Source organism: Benincasa hispida, chromosome 11 (genome assembly GCF_027475165.1).
Source record: "Benincasa hispida cultivar pf3 chromosome 11, pf3_genome.v1.1, whole genome shotgun sequence".
NCBI classification, from domain to species: domain Eukaryota; kingdom Viridiplantae; phylum Streptophyta; class Magnoliopsida; order Cucurbitales; family Cucurbitaceae; genus Benincasa; species Benincasa hispida.
This window is the reverse complement of record NC_143488.1, coordinates 48559967-48577154: the sequence shown is the minus strand read 5'-3', so window position 1 is coordinate 48577154 and position 17188 is coordinate 48559967. Positions and strand designations below refer to the sequence as shown.

The window sequence follows — 17188 nt, the reverse complement described above, 5'->3', positions numbered from 1 at the left end:
ATATATTCTGAACAAAATATGAAAACATGAGAATAAAATTCACGATTGTCCTTAATTTTTATTGTTAAAATTATTTCAACATAACGCGATAAAAATATCGAGATTTTAGTTTTACAAAAATGTGATTATTTATGTGAAAATATAAAAATAAACTAATAGTAATATTTTACTATTTTTTAAAACGAGTTTACTTTAAAGCTATTTTTAAATATAGAAAGACGAACCATAATATTTATAAAATATAGCAAAATTTCAGAATCTGTCAATGATATATATACTTAAACCTTAATAGATTTCTATTAGTGTCATTAATAAATACCGATAAAAGTCTATCCATGTCTATTATTGATAGACTAAGAAATCTTACTATATTTTGTAAATATTTTCAACAATTTTATCATTTTAAATAATCGATAGATACATTTGAATTTTGAAATTTTAGTTATATATATATATATATATATTTTGAATTTTAAAGTTATAGCCTAATAGTTACCAAACTTGGAGAAAAATTTCACTCAATAAATAGTCATAATTGTTGTTTCAGAACTCACACGTCTCAAAATATTAAACAATAGCCTAATGAATTTTATAGATCAATAGGGTCGAAAATTTTGTTTTTCATTTTTTTTAAAACGTTAAGGGGTATAGTTGTAATTCCTATATAAATTGGGGATTACAATATTTAATTTTAATTAATTGAGTGATTAAAAGACAATATAAATAAGCTTCATCTTCCTTTCAAACGAAGCTCATCTTTGAAATCTCCCGTTCTAACACGGCCGCTGTTGGTCAGTAACGCGTAATTATAATCAGGAAAATTCCTTCTCCTCTTCCCGCCGCCCCATTTTTCTCTCTCTACTGCAACAATTTTTTATTTTTATTTTTTTCCCTCTAATGAGATTTATAATCTGAAAGAGGAAGTGGGTTAGTGAAAGAGCTTGAGAAATTTGCTCTCTGGATTGTCAATGGCGAAGAAGAACAGTAATTCCAAGAAGCAATCTTACATTTCAGTTCCATCTCAAATCATAAACTCTTTATCTTCATCTTCTCTCCAATCCCTTCTCGATTCGCCTAAGAAATCTTCTAAAAACTACAATAAGTTTCTTAGTCTTTCCACTTACAGAAGCTCGAAGAAGCTATGGCTTCTTGCTATTTTTCTCTTTGGACTTTTCGGGATGTTGAAGCTTACTTTTAATCTCAACCCTTTAATCCCTTATGTGTCGTACCCTTGCTTCACTTCTCAATCGCAGTCGCAGGGTTTAGTCTCTAATGGGGTTTTGAAATCAGGTATAGAAAGAGAAAATGCTTTGAAGGATGAGGTTATGAACGATTCTTTCCAATCGCTTCGGCCGATTTCAAATGGGGTTTTGAAATCGGATGAGGGTTTTGGAGAGGGAAATGAACAGCAGGAGTTCTGGAAACAACCTGATGGATTGGGGTATAAACCTTGTTTAGATTTCAGTGAAGAATATAAAAAATCAACCCCTGGAATCGTTAGTGAGAGGACTAAATATTTGATGGTTGTAGTTTCCGGTGGGATGAATCAACAGAGAAATCAGATCGTCGATGCTGTTGTGATTGCTAGAATTCTTGGGGCTGCTTTGGTTGTTCCAATCTTGCAAGTGAACGTCATCTGGGGAGATGAAAGGTATAAGAACACGATTGACATTTTGGTTTGAAGTAGAAATTCATCTTTGTCTATTTGATTGATGAAGTCTCTGATTTATAAGAACTATTCTATGTTTTCTTATGTATATATCAGTTGCTAAGTTTGTCTTTTTGTGCAATGTTTGATGGTTGCAGTGAATTTTCTGATATATTTGATTTGGAACATTTCAAGAATGTTCTAGCGGACGATGTTCATATTGTTTCATCTTTGCCATCTACGCATCTGATGACTCGTCCGGTGGAGGAAAAATCGACTCCACATCATGTCTCGCCGACTTGGATTCGGTCACGTTACCTCAGGAAGGTGAGGATGATCAAAGGAATTTTGTTGTTTGTTCTTCAAGCTGCCATGGCTTCTCTTTGAAGCTTACCGCTAAAAAAATGGCTGGCTTCTTGATTGATAGGAAAGGAATCTGTTGATAACTGCCATGCTAGTTTTCATTATATACTTACCATATAATTTACTCTTGCTTGCTCATCACAAAGCATCTTTGAAGATTGGTTTGAAATGTGTCACACAAGATATTTGAACTAAATAATAACAAATTTTGATGTTTGTAGAAGAGCTTTTGAGACGGTCCACGTTGCCATAATGCATGGATATCGGATTTGAAGTCCCATTGCTAACTACTAAACCCAAAAGCTTAAATTGTTTGGATAAAATATATTTACTCTTTTTATGTGTGGGCTCGGATGTTAATTTGACTGACAAAGCCGAACATGCTAACTATTGATATAGAGAGGAGGAAATATCTTGTTAACTACTAAACTCAAAAACTTTAAACTAGAACAGTTGGTTCATAGATACGTTGAACTATAAATATAAACCTGTCTGTTAAGGTTCATACATACATGCCCTCTGTTAAGGTTGACCAAACAGCTACATATTACCAACTAAAAAGCTTTTGTGGCATTTTGCTGTCGTTCTGTTTATTGACAGACTTTTTATGTTCTTCATCACACAAAATGTTTCGGTTAGTAGCTCGATAATAATGAGCGTGTGTTGAATTTTGCAGCTTAGAAGAGAAGGGGTACTACTGCTGCGCGGCTTGGACTCCAGGCTTTCTAAGGATCTTCCTTCTGATCTTCAAAAGCTCAGATGCAAGGTATTATAATAGGTTTTTTCTTCTTGTTATAACTCTTTTTGATCTTTTGATTAGTTGTTTATTGCTTGGACTGGAGCGCAGTGTATGCAGTGTCTTACTGGTTTCATCATATATTCAACACCATTTCGAGTAGTATTTAAACATACCGAGTCCTTTTGCCATTATTAATTCTGATGGAATGGTGGGATATCAGTGTTAATTGTTTCTTTTTCCTCTGGGGGATTTAGGTTGCTTTTCATGCTCTGAGATTTGCTCCACCAATTGTGGAACTTGGTAACAAGCTCACAGAGAGAATGCGAAGCAAAGGACCGTACCTTGCTCTTCATTTACGAATGGAAAAGGACGTATGGGTGAGAACCGGTTGCTTACCTGGGTTGAGCCCTGAATACGATGAGATGATAAACAACGAAAGAATACGAAGACCTGAACTTTTAACTGCTAGATCAAACATGAGCTACCATGATAGAAAACTTGCAGGCCTTTGTCCCTTGAATGCCTATGAGGTTATGAGGTAAAGATTTCTTAACCATATGTTTGTCATTGTTAATCATTTACAATCGTGATTCCGCTCGACTAAATTTTGGAACTTGCTCAGGTTACTGAAAGCTCTTGGAGCTCCAAGGGATACGAGAATATACTGGGCTGGAGGGCAACCACTAGGAGGAAAAGAAGCCCTGCAACCATTGACAAGGGAGTTCCCAAATTTCTACAATAAGGAAGATCTTGCTTTGCCGAGTGAACTCGAGCCTTTTGCAAAAAAAGCTTCTTTTATGGCTGCTATTGACTATATTGTTTGTGAGAGCAGTGATGTCTTCATGCCTTCTCATGGAGGAAATATGGGCCATGCCATTCAGGTATGGATTCTCCTTCAGTATGTGAATCCACCCAATTTTCGTTGTCGTGTAAAAACTTTTGCTTCCCGGGTCCGATCATAAGATCATAACAAGTCAGTTGTTCGTTTTATTACAGGGACATAGGGCTTATGCTGGGCACAAGAAGTACATAACACCAAACAAAAGGCACATGCTTCCCCTTTTCTTGGACTCCTCACTCCCGGAAGCAGAGTTCAAAAAGATCATCAGGGAGCTGCATCAGGACTCCCTCGGACAGCCCGAACTTCGAACCAGCAAAGTCGGACGAGATGTTACCAAGTACCCTATTCCTGAATGCATGTGCAACAACAGCTCTGATGCTCATACCATATAAGTCAAAACAACTCATCAGTGGTGCCAACATAGCAAAAAGCCTCGAAGAATCAGAGTTTTAATCGACAAAACCTTGGAAATCCCAGGTCGATCATTGAAGTCAAGCCCTCTTTAGAACCATGAGTTGGTGTCGTCTCGGGGCAACGAAGTTCTGTGGGAAGAACATTTTGAAAGAGTAACTGCAGACAGCAGTCAAGTCAAATATGCAGTAATGAACTGAAGAAGTGCAGCCTAGGTTATGTGTATATGAGTGAGAAAGATGCCTATATATATATTATAAGAGAAATAAAAGGAACAGCATAACATTGTATAATTCTTTGATTCTTTACAGAATAAGTTCTTGTAGTTAAATATTTTATTGTAAAGACCGATTTTTTTTTTGTATGAAAATGAAGAGATTCATTCTTGTAGTTAAACTAGTAAGATTTCTTGCATCTACAAGGATTTCTTTCTCTTGATTTGGCCAAAATGCAAATGCTCTATTTGGTTTGATTGGACTTGCCTGATATCCATTAATGCTTCAATTCATAGTAGTAACAACAACAGTAAGGTTAAATTACATGTTCATCTGTGAGGTTTGCATTTATTTAGTACCCATTTTTAAAGTGTTTGATAAGTCTCTAATTTCTACTGTGTGTCTAATAGATCAGTGATTTCTTTTAATAAAAATTGAAGAGTTCAAGGATTAAATTAGAGATACCCAACTTGGACAAAATAGAAACATAAGCAGGAAGAGATCACATAGGGAGAAGTTTGAGTGAACAACAACCTTGTCAAAACAAATTGACAGTGAAGCTCAATATGTTTGTTAGCAAGACGCATTGCAGCCTGGTTATCACAAAATAACATAGATGACTGGATAACAGACACGCATAAGTTACGAAGTAATGAAGTGAGCCAAACAATCGCACACAAGTAGTGGAAGCAAGAGCCCTGTATTCCACTTCAACTGAAGAACAAGAAACAACATTCTACTTTTTAAACTTCCATGACACAAGAGAATCCCCAAGAAAAATACAAAAACCTGAAGTCGATTTCCACATGTCAAGACTAGCAAAGGCATGCAATTGAAACGACTTAAAGTGTGTTTGGAATACATTTTCAAGTGTGTAATTTAAAATTAAGTCATTTTGGAAGAAATTGGAATGTTTGGCAACTACTCAAAATAGCTTTTCAAGTATATTTTAATCATTTTTTAAAAAAATCAAAAGTGTTTAAATAAAAATGAGTGTTTTGAAAAACATTTTTTTCTTAAGTCAATCCAAATGAACCCTTAGTAAGAGAAATCATAATGCCCTGACTTGGAGAAGACTTTAAGTAACACAACAAATAATGAGTAGCTGCTAAATGAGACTTACAAGGTTGAAAAACAAATTGACTTAACTTGTTAATAGTAAAAACAATATATGGCCTTGAGGTAGTCAAGTAGACAATCGACCAATTAACCTTTTATAAGAAGAAGGATCAGATAAAACATTTATATCATAACTTTTCAGCTTAAGCGCAGGATCCATTGGGACAACAACCTTAGCATCAAGAAGGCTTGTAAAGTATAATTCCTTTAAGAGATGGAAACACTTTTGGATGAACGAGCAAGTTCAAGTTTTAGAAAATACGTCACAGGACCCAAATCTTTAGCTTGAAACATTCATGCTATAAGACTTTGAGTCTATCAATTTGTTGAACAATAGCATCCATAATAACGATATCATTTGTTGGGGTTGATACCCTAAATTTCATAGGGTCCTATAGTTTGTGATTGTAATGTACAAATATTTTATTTATGTAATAAAATATTTGATGTTTTATTTCAAAATTAGTTGCATTAACCACAAACCAATAAACTAACATCCAAAGTTATCTTATAGCTTAAACATATATGTAGAGACATACAGGTGGATCATGTTTTAAGTGATAACCTAAATGGCCTATAGTAGATGGATAAGGCTGGATACCTTATTCTAGTGACACTACGAGTATTACCCGCATTATAGGTGTTATAATTGTTGTAAAGTGCTGCAAATGATCTGATCCTGATAGTTCATATAGAGATATGTGAACAAGGGTACTTTTTCCCATCTTCGCGGGGATTGAAGGATCTTATTTTACAGAGAACATTTTGATTGAATGCAAACATTTACAGTAAAACAAGCAGATTATGCATTATAACTTAAATTACAACATGCTTTCGAATAATAAACAAGAGTTTAGAGATTATACCTTTAAAGAACTCTTCTTGAAGTAAATCCCCTCGAACTAACTCGTTCACGAACACTTAGTTATCTTAGTATTCTCGGTGTGAGAATCCAGGAGTGGTGGACTCTGACTATTTTGGTTAGGAGGGTGTTTTGGAGTTGAAGGAGGAAGACGATCGAAGAGGTAAACTCTTTATCACATAGATAAGTCTCTTGATCGTTTAGTGAAATGAGGCTATCGCATAAGCTCTCAAGGTTGTCGTGTAGAATCAAAAATCATATTTCATTTATCCCAATATGCCACAAACTGTTTAACTTCCCACTAAAGGTGGTTAGAGAGAAAAATGGAATAATTATCCAATAATAATAGTTATAAATAAATATGATAACCAACTTATCATATTATATTTATAACCTATAATTTTAATATTGCATCATATACAATATATAAACCATAGTTCTTTTTCTCTATATATAAACCATAGTTCTTTTTCTCTATTTTATGACAATTCTTAGGTGCGGCGTTCGGCGGAAAAACAAAAAAAATTAATTATACTATTTTATTAAAACCCATCAATCAAACAAACTCTCACATTTTCCTTTTTTTTTTTTAAAAAAAAATAAATTAAAACAAAGTCTTGACAATAAACATGAAATTTGATAGGAAATCCATTCACAAAAAATTAAAATTTTAATAATTTATTAAACTTATCGTACATATTACCAAAGTGAGCATAGTACAATTAATATAAGATATGTAATCTTGATTAAAAAAATTTAAAGTTCGATTCTCCAATTTAAGTTGGGAGGTTTCTTTAAAACTTTATTCTTCTTAAACCAAATTAAAATCAATAATTTAGTGCATTTTATCATTTAATTTGAGATGCAATAAAGGAAAATTTATTTTAAGTTTAAATATGATTATAATCCTAAATTTTCAACTTTTTTCTATTTTAATTTAGTCTCTGAATTATCAAAATGTTTATTTTTGTCCTTAAACTTTTAGAAAACAATCATATTATATTTATAATCTATAGTTTTAATATTGCATCATATACAATTTATAAACCATAGTTCTTTTTCTCTATTTTATGGCATTAATATAAATCATATTTATATTAAATTTAACAACTATGAATCTTATTCATAGAAAATATATTTGAATCATATTCAAATATTTATTCCTCAAATTAAACTATTAATGTATCATATACATTATATCAATTATATCATATATAATTGAATTAATTTAGTTATATCATATATAATTAAATTCCCTCTTATTAATTTGAACATTTCAAATTAACCAAAAAACTGAACTTAAATCATTTGGGCTACCAAGGGGACCTTATGAACCTGTAGCTTGAAGCTCTAACGGTACGTGAATAGCTAATTAAACTCTTTAATTACTTTATCCACCATCCGGTAACTGTTAGACACTCCGCTAAAGACTGACAACTGCACTCTTCGCACTACAAATATATTTCTGTGTCCATTGAATATAACCAATAAACAGTATGATGACCCTTCACAAATTGCTCGTAAGTATAGCTGAGCCAAATTACCGTTTTGCCCCTATAGTTACATCTAACTCCTTAAGTACCATTGATCCCTTTAATGACCAATAGATCATAGTCCCACCATGACTAACCCCTCTTTGGCTAAGAGAGGGTGTGACACCACATTATTCAAGACCCGAAATCAGTTCTTAAGGGAACAATTTATCTACTTACCTCTGCTTCGGGAAATGAGTGAATTCCATCTTGTGTAGCTGTTCCCAGCTCCCCAATCGGACGAATCACCAAAATGGTAGGCTTGTTGAGTTGGCGATCTGACTACTCTCACCCATACAAATCAAAGGACCGTCTTCATAGGCATGAGTTCACAACTCACTCAGGATTAATGTCATGTTACCTATTGTCATCCTAGTGAAATGAAAGTCTCTATTATGAACGATGTTATATAATGAGACTAAACATTTCGTGATCCAGTTTTATACAAACTTCTTTGTATAAAATATCCCTACTCGCATGTCTAATACATGAATGATCAGGATCAGATCATTTGTAGCACTTTAGAACAATTATAACACCTACAAAGCGGGCTATACTTGTAGTGTCATAAGGATAAGATATCCAGCCTTATCCATATACTACAGATTACTTAGGTTGTCATTTAAACACGATCCACCTGTATGTCTCCACATACATGTTTAAGTTACAACATAACCTTGGATGTTAGTTTATTGGTTTGTGGTTAATGCAACTAAAATATCATATATTTTATAGACAAAGTGAATAAAATATCATATATTATTAATCACAAAAATGTTTATTCATACAATGTTTACAAACTATAGGACCCTAAGAGATTTAGGGCATCAACCCCGATAGGGACCCATTCCCATATATATATATATATATATATATATATATATATATATATATACACTAAAAAAAAAAATTAATCTAGGACGGAGCGGGGATACTTTCCCCATCCCCGATTGGGACCCGGTTTGACCCCCATCCTCGGTCAAATCGGGGATCTACGGGGACCCTATCCTGCGGAGATTTTTGCTAACCCTAGTTGTATGGAGAGAGTGTTACCTCTTCTTCATCCTACAAAACAGAGTAGAGAGTGAGAAAGATACAAAAAAGTTCCGTAATTTAAAAAAAAAACTCAGATCTCTCTTCCTCTCAATCTCTTTCTTTCTCTTAAAATCCAAAATAGCCAGAGCCCACCCCTTCTGGGTTCTCATCCTAGTGAATACCAATGTCTCTTTACGGTGGTGTCCAATTGGCCAGTTTTATTTTCTGTTCGTAAATTTCATAGAGAAGGGATTCGTGAAGATTGTCACCAAAGGTGAGGTTTATTGTAACCTTTTAATTTTTTAAAGCATGTTGTAGGTTTTTCATTTAAATGCATAATTTTTCCTTATTTTTAGTAAAATTTTGATTATGTAAAGAATTGGAATTTGAGAGATCCGCTTCTGCTCAAGGGTCCTTCAATTGGTATCAAAGTCATTAGGTTTTGATCCCAAATTTCCATTTTTTAAAATTATTTTTACAGTCATGGTGGGATTTTTAATTGCTGCATTCTGTCATAATTTATGTAATGAATGGTTGTCTGATGAATGTGGTATAATTAATGGATGTTTTTGGATAGGATACATAGTTTTATGGCTTTATTTCTATACAAATTTATTTGTAAGGGCTTATGTTTTGGGGCATAATATTTCTATTAATTATGTATTTACAAGTCCTTGAGTCATTCGTGGCGTTTTCGATGAGTTTCTGATGAAGACGGGACCAAATTTGACGAAGAATCAAGGGATTTCGCAGCAGTACAATCGGGATTGTAGCGTAGCATTGCAACGTTGGAGGAAAAACAACGTTGTGTTCTTTCCGTAGCATTGCAACGACGGGCACAACGTCGTAATGCTGCGATACACAAAGAACCAACCGGTTCTGGTCCGGTTTGGTTCGTGGCTCACTTGGTTCGACTCTAATTTAGTCATTTCTACCACAGGGACAATCTAGACTTATATAGTAAGTCAGTCTACAGAACCTAAAACATGGGCTCTGATACCAACTATAATGACCTGACCCCCTAGGACTTAGGTAATGCCGTCGCTAAAATAAATGCATGCACAGAATTTAAAACGACGCTCAGTTATTTGAAATAAATGCTAATTAAACAAGAGAAGTTCAAAAGACATTTATTAAATGCAATTGTTAAAACAAATAATAGGGTACCCAAAATTCTTAAAGACTAACAAAAGTATATAAAAGAAATAATCCTTAGTAATAAATTTTTAAACAGTAAAACTAAATATTAAGAGGAAAATAAGGACTCAAATTTCAAAGTGCGGAAGTGAAAAATCTAGTCCCAGTGACACGATCATGAATTCCGCTGCGCCATTGCCGGTGCATCTTTACCTTTTCCTGAAACATCAACATAAGAAAGGATGAGTATGAAATACTTAGTAAGTAACCCTACCACTGGGGTCAGGCTAGACATCTATGTTCTCTAGATACTCACCTATGACACATAAACACATGAAACAGACAAGAGATTGAGTCCTATCCTATTATAGTTAGGTATGCCCACAAAACTGGTGAATCCCGAAGGAAACACAAACTAGTGAATCCCAGAGGAAACACAAAACTGGTGAATCCCGAAGGAAATACGAAACTGGTGAATCCCAAAGGAAACACAAAATTGGTGAATCTTGAAGGAAACACAAAGCTGGTGAATTCCGAAGGAAACACAAACTGGTGAGCATCTAATTAATCAATGAAGATATTCACACAGTCTCAACCTTAAAAGAATCAACACTGTACAATTCTAAAACATACATGAAATCCTTGGTACTATGGCTCCATCACATACACATAATCCTCAACAATATATTATACAACATTCATATAAACCTTACATCATAATTCTAAAACATACAAGTATGCCTCAACACCAGCAGATCAGACGTCGACATATGAAATCACATACCATCACATACTAACGATCAAATGCTTAAGTGTGTATTTAAACAATTCAGAACTCGTGCCAAAATATACTTTGATTCAGGTCATACTATCAATTGACATGCTAACAATTTACCATAACATACACTCACCATGCTAGCATACAACTAAAGCCTGGCTCGTGGGCAGTTCCAGTGGTAAGATTACTTACCTCGAAGTCAAAATTATGTCTAAGCGACAAGCAAATTAATCTTCCTCCTAGTTTAGATGGATCTTGAATTAGGCCTAAAAGAGCTTACCCAAAAGAGCTTAGTTCCAATAACCAAATTAACCAAACTAATTCCCAATAATCTTACCCAAAAGCTTGTCAAAACCATAACCAAAATCCTCTTGACAGCACACTTTTAACTTCAAAGCTTCTCAAAAACTTGATTTTTAAACCCAAACAAATATGTGTCAATAGGTTGAAGCAGAACACCATTAGCCAGCAAATCCAATTAAAATGACACAATCTTACCCCAAATCCACAAGTTCCGATGACCTTTATTGCTGACAGCACAAATGACGAGGAACAACAAATCTGAAACACTCTTGCGTGACTGTCTGGTTATAAATCTTCAGATCTGGGCGTGAATGATTGTAGGATCTCGAGGTTCTGGGCGACGACCTGCAATCCACGGAGACCGGCGCGGATTAGTGAGCGACACTGTCGACGATCAGAGGCGGCGACTGCTACGATACCGTCGATGATCAGAGGCAACGACTACTTCGTGGCCCAGACGACTGAAGGGAGTCGAGTCAACGTCGCTGAACAGGTGCTTGCGGTCGAAAGAGTGGGTTTGGACGGAGGCGGCATTCGTGGGAAGAAAGGAGAGGGAAAAATTTGGGCATGCGGTGCGAGGAAGAAGAAATAAAGGGTTGGTGGGGGGTTTTAAAATATAATAATAATAAGTGTATTGATGGGGGGTTTTAAAATATAATAATAATAAATGTATTGATGGGGGGTTTTAAAATATAAATATAATAAATGTATTGATGGGAGTTTTAAAATATAATAATAATAAATGTAGGATTGATGAGGGTTTTAAAATGTAATAACTAAAAAAAAGTGTAATTATAATAAATTCTTTCCGTTTCGAAAGGAAAAATTAATTCCTACCAACTTTCACATTGAAATTTAAAATTTAATCATTTTCCGCCTAACTTAAATTCCAAAAATGCCTTCTGACCAAGCAATTATTGAATTACCAAATAATAATGTTATTGAAATTACATTACTATATAAAAAAATGTGCGGGGTGTTAAATTCTTCCCTCCTCAAAGAACTTTCGTCCTCGAAAGTTAAAACACTCCGTGTGTTACATTCTTCCCTCCTCAAGGAACTTTCGCCCTCGAAAGTTCATTCTTGAAAAAGCTCTGGGTACTGAGCTTTCATCTCATCCTCTCGCTCCCAAGTGGCCTCCCTGAACTGATGGTTCTGCCACAAGACTTTCACAAAAGTAATTTTCCGGCGGCGCAATGTCTTTACTTCTCTGGCAAGGATCTCTATAGGCTCCTCCTCGTAGCTTAAGTTATCATTCAATTGCAAAGGCTCAAAGTCAACTACATGGGATGGATCTGTCACATACCTTCCTCAAAATAGAAATGTGGAAGACATTATGAACTGAAGACAGTGCTGGGGGCAATGGCAATCGGTAAGCTACGGGGCCAACTCGCTCCAAGACCTCGAAAGGTCCAATGAATCTCAGACTCAACTTCCTTTTCCTTCCAAACCTAAAACACTGTTTATAGGTGTCACCTTTAAGAACACTTTATCACTTAGTCTTAAATTTTAGGTCCTTACGTCTCACATCGACGTAGCTTTTCTGTTTACTCTGAGCTGTTTGCATATGAGCCTTGATCTTCTGTATTGTCCCATTCATGGTTTGCACTAGCTCAAGTCCTAGGAATTTCCTTTATCCTACCTTATCCCAACACACAGGAGACCTGCAGTTCTTCCCATAGAGGGCTTCAAACGGCAACATGCCAATGGTAGCCGGATAAATGTTATTATGCTAATTCCATTAAATGCAGGTGAGAGACTTATCTCCCTGAAAACTCTAACGCACAAGTGCACAACATATTCTCTAATGTCTGGTTCAAACGTTCTTTCTGACCATCAGTCTGTGGGTGCAAAGTTGTATTAAAATCTAATCGAATACCCAATGTTAAAGGAGACTCTTCCAAAAACTAGATGTAAAACGAGAGTCACTGTTTGACATAGTTGAAACTAGTATAAAAAAAAGGTGTGACAACCCCTTCCATATATAACTGTGAAACTTAAGATGCTGAAAACCAACAATACAAACATACTCAAGCTGAGAACTATGAAAACTATCGTGAGCTTAAGAAAGACTTATCCACTAAAAACATATATGAACTTACCATTTTGTCATAGGGAAAACTTCATATGTGTAGTGAAGAAACTGGTCATGCTATATAATGTGTCATCTAAAGATACGTATCAGAACAAATTTGCTCAACTGAATACTGTTTCTGCTCTAGAAGCGCAGACTATGATGTCTCTATTAGGGTCTACATGTCTAAGAATAACTCTGTCTGATTAGATCTCACATTCATGAGAAACTCATCATGAGGCTTTATACTATCATGGGCTATAAAACTTGCTTGAGCCAATCCTCATATTATCCTTTAGCCTTAAAACAATCACATATCGTTACTCAGACCCTACTATAGTTGAATCTAAAATTCCCTATGAAAATGAGGTTTTGAAGTCCCTAGATGCTAAAGCATCGGTCAATTGATAACACATTTTCATAACCTCGTAATAACCGTAATTGATCCTTGAAATCAATTTTTTTTAACGATAAAACCTTTTTTATTCATATGTCCTAGCTTAGATTACTCGTACTCCCTAAATCTAGTTAACTCATTGCCCATGCAAGAGAATACATACTATCTTGTAATGCTCTAAACCCACTTTTAGTAACTTCTTACTATCAACTCAACTTTATTGCCAAGTCTATCCTTTATACCAATGGTTATATTGGAAGATCCAACTTACTTACTTTTGTGCATATACCATTATTGTCTACCTCGAGTTGGATTATTTTCTTTTCTCAATCAACTTGATGGTCTTTCTAGTTCATGTTTCCAACTAGCACACAAACTCAAAATCCCTTAAATCTTACTAATGCCCTCAATGATTTACCTCCTAACTAATGAAGCCTCAACATACCATGTCAATAGTTCTCGATCATCTACTGCTACTAGTAACTCCATTTTAGCTTATCCTTTCTCGACCTTCTACTTCGGCAATAGATTCTTGTGTTAAAATAAAGTTCCATACCAAATCATCTATATAAGCTATCTTTCCATCTAACACATATTGTCCTAAAGTTCCACATGATAATGAGGTATTATTCTTTTACACCAAAACAAATACCTTGTAACCCCTCTTATCAAGCCTTCAAACCATACTTAACTAGGAGTTTCGAACACATTAAATTTCTTTCTCTTTCCAAAAGAGTAAACTTTCTTGGATACTTTTCTCTCATTCACACTTATCTCTGATAAAACTACTAAATTCAAGACACCTCTTTTTTTTTTCTCCACTTTCCATGTGGAACATAATCTCTTTACTAAATTATATTTTACTTAACTCCTCCATAAATATTATCTCTCTCACTAAGAATTTCCATCTTGTAGAATTTCTCTTTGCCAATTTGCATACGTTTAAACTCCAAAAGACTTTTGTTTCTTCAAATATGTCTAACTTGGATCTCCTTAACACAATAAGGCTCTGGATTTAGTCTAGGTATACTAAAATAACCCTTCAACCTAAACAAATAACACCTTGCTTTAACCCCTTTAAGTCCAAGGTCATGTCCAACTATTTTATCTTCCTTTAATGACATCTACCTAGCTAGATATTCCAAAAGAATTCTTTATATCATTACACATACTTTACCTAGTTCATCAAGTTATAGTATTACCCAAATGATTATGACTTATGAATCCTTTCTAAAATTCTTCTCAAAATGTTGGGTTCTTAATACCTCAAAACCTTCAATAAATTTATAGACTCTTTTTCTTTTCCTAATTATTCATAAAACAACTTTTAACCTTATACTTGAGTACTGGCCTGTGTATTTATACTACTACCGATTGCACTATCCAACACATAACACTAGTCCTTGATCAATTCTTGTCTCGACAATTTTATTCATTGGCTTAAACATTTAAATACCTTCATTCCTAAATTGTCATAACTATACATAGTTTCATCAATCTTTAGCATCTCTGAACTGAGGCATATATTTGTTCGTTCCTAACATAATTTCCATGAGATAAACTAGTACCAAGTGACCTCATAATTTACTCTATTTTACTTTTCCCCTTTTGTAGTGTTGTACCTGATAATCCTCTTATAATAACTTCTAACGAGTCACTGACCTAGCATTAGAACATAACTGGTGCATTTAAGCTAAACAAATATTTTAATGCACAACTAACATAAAACTTGTAATTGATAAGATGTACTTGGCGATGACGAGGAATCCGTTCATGGGCCACAGGGACAATCTAGACTTACATACTAAGTCAGTCTACAGAACCCAAAACATGGGCTCTGATACCAACTGTAACGACCCGACCCCCTAGGACTTAGGTAAGGCCGTTACTAAAATAAATGCATGCACAGAATTTAAAACGACGCTCAGTTATTTAAAATAAATGCTAATTAAACAAGAGAAGTTCAAAAGACATTTATTAAATGCAATTGTTAAAACAAATAATAGGGCACCCAAAATTCTTAAAGACTAACAAAAGTATATAAAAGAAATAATCCTTAGTAATAAATTTTTAAACAGTAAAACTAAATATTAAGAGGAAAATAAGGACTCAAGTTTCAAGGTGCGAAAGCGAAAAATCTAGTCCTAGTGACACGATCGAATTCTGCTACGCTATCGCCGGTACATCTTTACCTTTTCCTGAAACATCAACATAAGAAAGGATGAGTATGAAATACTCAGTAAGTAACCCCACCACTGGGGTCAGGCTAGGCATCTATGTCCTCTAGATACTCACCTATGACACATAAACACATGAAACAGACAAGAGATCGAGTCCTATCCTATTATAGTTAGGTATGCCCACAAAACTGGTGAATCCCGAAGGAAACACAAACTGGTGAATCCCAGAGGAAACACAAAACTGGTGAGTGAATCCTGAAGGAAACACAAAACTGGTGAATCCTGAAGGAAACACAAAACTGGTAAATCTCGAAGGAAACACAAAACTGGTGAATCCCGAAGGAAACACAAACTTGTGAGCATCTAACAAATCAATGAGGATATTCACACAGTCTCAATGTTCAAAGAATCAACACCGTACAATTCTAAAATATACATGAAATCCTTGGTACTATGGCTCCATCACATACACATAATCCTCAAAAACATATTATACAACATTCATGTAAACCTTACATCATAATTCTACAACATACAAGTATGCCTCAACACCAGCAGATCAGACGTCGACATATGAAAACACATACCATCACATACTAACGATCAAGTGCTTAGGTGTGTATTTAAACAATTCAGAACTCGTGCCAGAACATACTATCAATTGACATGCTAACAATTTACTATAACATACACTCACCATGCTAGCATACAACTAAAGCTGGCTTGTGGGCAGTTCCAGTGGTAAGATTACTTATCTCGAAGTCAAAATTATGTCTAAGCGACAAGCAAATTAATCTTCCTCCTAGTTTAGATGGATCTTGAATTAGGCCTAAACATAATCCAAATTTACAATTAATAAGAAAGAACTTAGTTCCAATAACCAAATTAATCAAACTAATTCCCAATAATCTTACCAAAAAGCTTGTCGAAACCACAACTAAAATCCTCTTTACAACACACTTTTAACTTCAAAGCTTCTCAAAAACTTGATTTTTAAACCCAAATAAATATGTGTCAATAGGTTGAAGCAGAACACCATTAGCCAACAAATCCAATTAAAATGGCACAATCTTACCCCAAATCCACAAGTTCCGACGATCTTTATTGCTGACAGCACAAACGACGAGAAACAACGGATCCGAAACACCCTTGCGTGACTATCTGGTTATAAATATTCAGATCTGGGTGCGAGTGATTGTGGGATCTCGAGGTTCTGGGCGACGACCTGCAATCCATGGAGACCAGCGCAGATTAGCGAGCGACACCGTCGACGATCAGAGGCGGCGACTGCTGCGATACCATGGACGATCAGAGACGACGACTACTTCGTGACCTAGACGATTGAAGGGAGTCGAGTCGACGCCACTGAACAGGTGCTTGCAGTCCAAAGAAAAGGCGCGACGTTCGTGGGTTTGGACGGAGGCGACGTTCGTTGGAAGAGATGAGAGGGAAAAATTTAGGCATGCGGTGCGAGGAAGAAGAAAGAAAGGGTTGGTGGGGGGTTTTAAAATATAATAATAATAAATGTATTGATGGAGGGTTTTAAAATATAAT

The 17188-nt window shown here is 35.0% G+C and overlaps 1 protein-coding gene and 1 long non-coding RNA gene across 2 annotated transcripts; one reads left to right on the top strand and one right to left on the bottom strand.

Annotated features, from left to right (window-relative positions):
- The first annotated feature begins 554 nt into the window (after nucleotides 1-554).
- LOC120091969 (O-fucosyltransferase family protein) lies at nucleotides 555-4398 on the top strand. Its single transcript, XM_039050154.2, has 6 exons — nucleotides 555-1651; nucleotides 1807-1975; nucleotides 2688-2777; nucleotides 3005-3288; nucleotides 3373-3631; nucleotides 3747-4398. The coding sequence occupies exons 1-6, from the start codon at nucleotides 969-971 to the stop codon at nucleotides 3981-3983; spliced, it is 1722 nt and encodes a 573-aa protein (XP_038906082.1). The 5' UTR covers nucleotides 555-968; the 3' UTR covers nucleotides 3984-4398.
- Nucleotides 4399-9869: 5471 nt separating this feature from the next.
- On the bottom strand, nucleotides 9870-17188 carry LOC120090272 (uncharacterized). Its single transcript, XR_005485494.2, has 2 exons — nucleotides 16710-17188; nucleotides 9870-10121 (listed from the first exon to the last, which is right to left on the bottom strand). It is a non-coding gene; the product is annotated as an uncharacterized LOC120090272 (long non-coding RNA).